The 8,200-nt window shown below is 30.7% G+C and overlaps 1 protein-coding gene across 1 annotated transcript; it reads right to left on the minus strand.

Moving 5' to 3' along the window:
- Window positions 1–262: 262 nt before the first annotated feature.
- LOC140441812 (proteasome subunit beta type-2-like) lies at window positions 263–6,068 on the minus strand. The gene is made up of 3 exons (XM_072532741.1): window positions 5,881–6,068; window positions 1,995–2,188; window positions 263–639 (listed from the first exon to the last, which is right to left on the minus strand). Exons 1-3 carry the CDS (start codon window positions 5,969–5,971, stop codon window positions 322–324), a joined length of 603 nt encoding a protein of 200 aa, XP_072388842.1. The 5' UTR covers window positions 5,972–6,068; the 3' UTR covers window positions 263–321.
- Between the last annotated feature and the right edge of the window lie 2,132 nt (window positions 6,069–8,200).

An 8,200-nucleotide genomic window follows, 5' to 3' on the forward strand; every position in this document is an offset into this window, starting at 1 on the left:
TTTGTGTGACTTAAGCCTGCTTGCATGTTACCTCCTCATATATTTATGCATTTTTTAAAACCCATCCTGAATAAGTCTGTTATTACAGCTGGTTCACTGCACAGAACCGCATATTATTTATTGAAATATAAGGTGAGTTATTGTAATGTTGTGAACAGATATTACTTGTACAAATAATATGTTCTGATACAAGCATATGTCAGCCTCTCCAATTTCTAGTCCTACTATATATAGAAATACATTTTACAAGAATGGTATTAAATACAAGAAAATTCAGTTTATTTAATATTAAAAAAAATACATAACTTATATATAACTAAATTAAACCAAATCCTTAGCAGTGATAGTAGGCATATCCTGGATGCCATTTTTATCAACACACTGAACCTTAAAGTTGGGCAAATTGATGATCAATCTTTTCTGAACTTCTTTCACACATTTTTTCAAAAGTTCATAACCTTCTTCTTTGCTAAGATTCTTACGGTAATTACGATCCATAATTGAAAGTGAAAAAAATCCTCCATAACCATGGGCAGCATAATCAACACTCGCTATAGATGCTAAGTAGTCCATGTAATATAGCTGAGGACCTTCTTTGTCATCATATCCAGCTAGAAGAAGGTTTACATGGTATGCACTCTAAAATGTAAAAGACTGTCACTAAACTAAATTGAAAATAAACAAAAAAATTAGGATATTATTACAAATAAACACATTAAAAATGTCTAAGGAACACACAGTTTTTTTCTCATAAATACAAACATTTTAATTGGATTTTAAAAAGTGACACACCATTATAACACCACATATGGAATTCATCATACTTGCAGTGAAATGCTTACTTGCAAATCAGGACCTGCAGCAGTTGCAAATGGAAGGACAAGAGGTTCTAAAATATGACCAATATATTGATATTAATTCAAAGTGCGTTCCCCAAAATAAACGGGAACAGTTCAATGATGAAAAATTATTCCAGCTCACATCATAACTTGCAGGCAGACCAATATATATGAACGAACACCCTGTAGATGCTTAAGTCTCTCCACACAATAACACAGAACTCCATTCTTGAAAGACCCAATGTACAAGTTATTGTGCCCACCTAAATCTCAGTGATTTATGTAATCTATTCCTTAAAGTTTGGTCACACACAGTAATGTTGTGGGTATTTTCTAAGGCCCCACAGAGTTCATGTACAGTTATATGAACATTTCAACTAGCTAATCCTATCACATACTGATCCTGTTGAGAAATAGCTGCATGTTGACAAAATCCATTTCTTTCAGCGACATATGACGCTCCGAGACACATCAAAATGGCGTGCAACATTAGCTAGTAAAAGACCAGCCTCAATCATATTCACAGTACTTACTATTTGATATGTGTTAAATGCCGATGCTCCATGACTATTGTTGCTTTAATATTCATGTTTTAGTAAAATTATAAAGTAAATACAGACTATCTTTAAAATTTAAAGCACTTTCTCTTTACAATTTGAAGCAATTAATTATATGAATTTGAGACGCTGTCACTTTTGCTTTAATAAAACTGCAATTGACAGATTAATTTATATGGCACACCCTGATTTGTATGGAACAAGTTTTCAAATCAAAAATGTATATATATACATATATAAAAACAAAAAAATATTTGAGTTTTTATTGAAAAAACTAATAATATTGGTGTTCCTTTTTTGATTTTTGATGAGTGTACATGTAAATCATTCCAAATTGTAAATTATGTTCTTCATCTTTAAGTTATAAAAGTAAAGGTACCAAAATCTATATACGTAAGTTGAATAATATTGAAAATGTTATCACTCAATTAAAAAATGTTGGAAATGTAATTTTTTAGAGAATTATTATGTCAATTTTGAAAATGTAGTAAATAGTGTTAAAAATCTGTGAAAACATTGATCATTCCCGAATACTACAAAAAACAGTTTTGTAGTGTTTGGGTGTGAACAATTAGGAAAAATAATAATTATCATTTACTCTGCTTCTGAGTGCATCTGCCAAATTTCTTCTAGTAAATGCTGCAGCTTCTTGGGGACTCAATTCATAGGTATTCCTCATTTTGTAAAGTTGAATATTTTTTGCTATATACTCTGCAAACTGTGTAGTATCCCCAGACTCACCAGACACAGCCATAACAAGCTTATTGGAAAGTTTATGAAGCTTGCTTTCATCTAAAAATATAATTATTTTTGAGTGATGAGGCAGTTAACAAATTGATATTAAGAGATAGTTAACAATTTAATCACAAATTTACGTTTTACGAAAAAATACCTAGTTCCCATATCAAATTCATTAAAACAGCAACAATTTATTTAAAAATGTAATAATACTTAGTTGTAAAATAACTAAAAAAACTAAAGTTATATAGTGTTGTCATGCCCTTCTACCCGGAGAGTGAATGTCATCCCTTCTTGAGGGTGGACATTTAAAAAATTCAAAATAAGCCCAGATTTCATGATTTTTCAAGTTATTTGTAATTGAAAATGTGGCCAAAAATTTGTTGTAACTACTTTTTGCAAATAACATCAAACCTACAATTATTTAAGAAAAAAAATCTTGTAAAAGTACAAAAGGAGACAAATAAATAGATTTAAATAAAAATTTAGAAGAACAATTAAAAAAAGATTTAACCAGTTGTAGATATTTTTCAAATTCTGTTGATAAAACTACTGATGTCACATTAAATGCTTGATTGGCCATTATTGCTAGATATTCTGATAGTATGACAATGAAAGAAAAGTTAATGAAGTGAAATATGTAAGGTTGTTACAAAAAGATTTAGTGACTTAAACATTGATATCTCTAAAATTGTGTCAGTCACAACAGATGGAGCTCCAAATATGGTTGGAAAAAATGTGGGGTTTATAAAATTGATTATGGAAACTATTGGACATCCAGTTGTTCTTTTTATTGTTTTATTCACCTGGAAGTGTTGTGTGCCAAATCTGATTTTCAGAACTAAATGATACAATGTTAGTTGTATACTGTATCCAGAAATTTATGTGTCTCATTATAAAAGTTATTTTAATAACAGCTGTAAAACTGGATAATCCCTTGTAAATACTCTATTGTTGTATAATTATCACAGCTACCAAAGCTGCCAGGACCGGCATAATAGCCAAGCATAGCACAACTGTATATAGGTACATATAATCAGATCAAATATTATCATTCAAGCATAATGCATTCAAAAAACTCTTTTTATAAACATACAAATTTCCCATAATTATTGTTATTAATCATTATTTCAAGTCTCAACGAAGAAAATGTTTTGTGTGTGTGTGTTTTATTGGCACTGGTTTTCACACTGGCCAGTCAATTTCATAATGATTTTTTTAGACTATAACTTATCACTAACTCAGGGGAGTATTGTGTAGTGTCTGTGTTGAGTAAATGTCTTGTTACTTTAGTAAAGTCGACTTCATTGTCTTTACAAAGAGCCGCTAATTGTATCTGAACGTCTGAGGTAACTTCGGTGAGTACCAATTTACTCGTAGGTTCATATTTATTCATGTTGAATTGTTATGTTTAAGTTTTCCGTTTCATGTCTGAAAAAGTTTGCAAAAATGGGAAATTTCTTTATTAATAATTTCACGAAAAAAAAAAAATTATTCTTCATTAAAGGTTATGCATCACATAGAAATCATTAATCGATAATCTTATAAAATATTAAGTGGTAGATAGGGAAAATCAAAATTATTACTATTAAAAATTAATACTGAAGAGGAAAGTGATTTTAAATTTAGATATGCAAGAAAATGTAATTTTAAAATGTTTGTAGGTATTAAAAATTATGTCCAAGTTTAGATTCATGGCCTACTAATAATTAAATAATACATTTAAAGTAAAAAGTAAATAAAAAAATACTTTTGCATTTGTTGATTTTGTATTCGCTCCGTGCGTGACCATGGTAGGGGTACCTTGAAACGATGCCAGCCTGCGTAGCGGCGAAATATGAAAAAATTGGACACTATCTTTTTACGCATAAATTTTATCAAAAATGTGTGCAAATACACGTTGCGTATTTAGTTGTGCTAATAATAGCAAAAATAGTAAGTGTAGTTTTTATAGGTTCCCAAAGATTACATATAAATTAGAGAAAAGAAAAAGATGGATCCGTGCTATTAATATGAAAAAGGAAATATCACGTAACCTCATTTTTATGCAATTGAAATATTTAAATAATTTACCTTAAATGATATTTTATAAGGCTTCAAGCTAACTGCAGAGTGCCTGATGACTTTAGCTTTTATATCATAACTTTTACTATTACTGTTTTTAATTATATGCTCTTTCACGAGAAAAACTTGATTTGCCAGTACTAGATTTTTAACTTTTCTTTTCCGTTTGGGCTTAAAAAGATATATTATGATAAATTTTGAGAAACCCAGTTTTTAATACTACATTTATTTTGTACATAAACTGAAAAAATATAATTAAAAAGTTAATTATTAATAATTGTCAATTTCGCCGAATTTAACAATGTCATACATATGTTATTAATGTCATATGTTTAACTTGAAAATTGGTAGGTCCAAAACTGTCAGATGAAGGCGGTAGGTGTCGCGACAGTCACGCACGGAGCGAATATTGAATAAGGTAAATTAGAAATAAAATTAAAAATTAATGCACCTACCGATACATCATTAAAAGGCCATGAATCTAAATTTAAAATAATTTTTAATTCCTACAACCAAATTAAAATAACATTTTATGCTGCACCTAAATTTAAAAGCACTTCACTTTTAAGCATAAATCGATATTTTTGATTTTCGCTGTATACCACTTAAAATTTTATAAATTTGATTATTGATTTCTATGCAATGCAGAAATGTTTATGAATAATAGTTTTTTTCATGAAATTAATAATAAAGAAATTTCCCATTTGTTGCCAACTTTTTCAGACATACTTTATACCTTACTAACAATTTTGAAAAACTTCTTCCCTCACATGAAGTATAAAATATAATCATATTTAGCTATATGTATATACCTACATTAATTCATTTTAATTTTTCACTTCGCCATTTTATTATTTCACTTGCAATTTGCTTAACAAAACAAAAATTGTTTATTACTTTCAAAATTTGGATATATTTAATAAAGAATCGACACAGAAAATATAATAATTAATTAATTCTAATACTCCATCAGTTTATGTATTTTTTCCCTTAATTATATGGATATTTATTTAAATTAAATACGTAATGTAAATGACAAATAAAATATAAAATTCGTTAAGCTGGCCCTTTTTACTATTTACCTGAAGAGACAAATCCCTTTATGGCTTCGACTTTATCAGCGGGATACTTTTAAATTCTGCATAAGTCAGTTCTTATAATTGTGAATAAAGTATAACACAAATAATGAATTTTATAGTTGTCTGGCCACTTCACAAATGAGAGTTTTCTGTGCTCCTACTGGAAGTTTAATCATCCCAAAATTGGCTATTAATGTTTAACAATGTGAGATGATTGTTCAATAGCGTGAGGAATATGTACTAAATATGGCGTTAGGAAGTCTCTAAAAGCCAAAACCAGATTCTAATTTTAGAGCTTAACTGTTAGTATCACATAATAATTCCAAATTTTGGTAATGTAGCTTCGATGTTAAGAAAATCAGTGCCGAAAATGATTACAGTATAAAAAAAGAAGAGGATTGGCATGCATTTATATTAACCAATTAAGTTTCCTTATCCTAACTTTATTGCTACCTTTTGGGACACTGTTGCAATAATATATAATACATAATATCGTCTTGGGAACAATCTAAAAGAGAATTTAGAGCTTGGGACACTTACCTATGTTCAATAATGCAGAAAGGGGGCTAATGTATACCTACTGATGTTATTTATCTGACTTACCTGTTTTCATTACAATTATGCTTTGCGCTGCAGTCATATCTGCAGCAACAAGAACGTAGTCATTAAATTTGATACCAAGTAGACACTCCATTGTATAAAATAACGCAAACCGACAATTTGCAATAACAAAAAGCGCTATGTAATGTAATGACACTTAGCTATTTATTGTAGGTTATGTTATGTATGTTTTATGTTTGTTGGTTTGACTTTGACGTTGGTGTTTTAGGCATTTTGTAGAATCTAAAATTTGTATTTAAATTTTTTGGTTTAAATTGAGCAGATAAAAGTATAAAAGTGAAGGAAATGGACAGGTGATTCATTTGTACTAATAAAAGCTTCAAACAGTTCTCATTCAGAGAAAAATAAAGAATAATTCTAAAAACGGAAAACACAGAACACAAAAAGTGTTTACCAGGACGATATCACAGAATAATAAACAATCAGAATGCCCACTCTGCCTGTCAAGATAAATACGCGCATCTCGTTAGCGCAGACAAAATCAGCCATGTTTTAAACGGAAACAGTGCTGTTCAGTGAAATTTTATCTGGTGTGCATAAAAAATACGGCAACCATAGACATAATATGCAATACTTTGTTCGTACTTTTAGTTGAAGAATAGATTAAATTATTTCAAATTTACTAAATTATTAATCTCTAAAAATTTAAAGTACAGTTCTGTCGTAGCTTGTTACAAATTTCTCAATCCGAGTCTATGTATCCGTTTAAAATATGGCGATCGCGTGCTGACACACTTCAAAGGCGGCACCTGAGAGTGGGCATTCTGATTGTTATTTATTCTGTGACGATATCACAACGAAAAGTACGAATAAAATAGTACATATTATTTCTATGCACACCAGATAAAATTTTACTGAACAGCACTGGTTCCGTTTAAAACATGGCTGATTCCATCTGCGCGAACGAGATGCGCGTACTTATCTTGACAAGTAGAGTGCGCATTCTGATTGTTTATTATTCTGTGACAATATTTATAGACGGAAATATAGTCTCTCTCTCTCTCGCCTCAGCTCACTCACCCAGAATAGTCTGTGTTCAGAACCGGGCATAAAGCAAAGCACCTTCATGAATTTCTCCTTGTTTCTATTGTGTGTTTCCCGTATCTAATTTAGTCTCACAGTATTTCTTAGTTCATCATTATACCTTGTTTGTTGTCTTCCACGACTAAATATGCTCTTTTAATATTGTTTGTAGTACTCATTCATAGGTACATCCGCATCGCCTTGTAATAGGACTTTTCATCAAAAATAGTGTCTATGATAGTGTCAGCCATTTTTTCGAACAGACGTTTGGTAAACAAACAGTTTGGTTAGTAATATAAATAATATAGATAATTAATATAAAGAATTCCAATGAAAGTCTAGTTATTGAAAAAAATAAAGTGCAGAATTAGCAACTCAATTTTTTTAATCGATTATTATTATGATACTTTCTTTATTAAATAAAAAATTATAAATTTATAAACATATAACGTATAATATTATATTATATCAATATTATATTACACGTCATTGTCAAATCTGGCTGTACGAAAAACATGGCGGCTGATGAAAAGTCCTAACTGTGCCACAAGCTCCCACTTTAGTGTTGTGACTGTTTAGTGTACTGTGGTGACATGTGCAGTGTACTATGTGTATATAAGGCTATGAGACTCATAAAACAGTTTTCTACTTTATGACAAAATTTCGTTGTGTATTTAAACCGGACGTCTTGCAGCTAGCTTGCTTATTGTAGATACACATATTTCATTCATTCATGATACCCTGGTATATTTCATGATTTTGAACTTCTGGAGACTTATGTTAAGCTCTATATTTAATTCTATAACTACAATAAGAGTATCTTTCATTTTGTCTCTGACTGTGTCATTAAATTTGACATGGGCTAAGAATAGTAGGCCGTCCTCATAGCACAGGACGTGAAGTCTGTCGTGGCCGAGTCTAGCTGTCAATTCATTGATAACAAGATTCCACGAGAGGGGGGATAAGACTTCTCCCGTGGACAGTTTCTGGATACCTGTGCTGAAATTTTATCCCCCAGTAACGTTACGTATATACTATACAGCATGCAGTCATCCATCTGCAGCATGTTTCGTAGTTCCTTTTAGACGAATATCCATTGTGATTGATTGGTAGAAGTGGTACATTGCTCCGTCTATATCGAGAAATGAACCCAGCATCACCTCTTAGATTTCCAAAACGTTCTCCACTCTTTGTGCGAGATGGTGGAGTATCATTTCCTTAGAGAGTTCTGCTCTGTAGATACGCACACTGATCCCTGATGTATCGCACTTTTAACCAA

This window comes from Diabrotica undecimpunctata, chromosome 5 (genome assembly GCF_040954645.1).
Source record: "Diabrotica undecimpunctata isolate CICGRU chromosome 5, icDiaUnde3, whole genome shotgun sequence".
Taxonomy (NCBI): domain Eukaryota; kingdom Metazoa; phylum Arthropoda; class Insecta; order Coleoptera; family Chrysomelidae; genus Diabrotica; species Diabrotica undecimpunctata.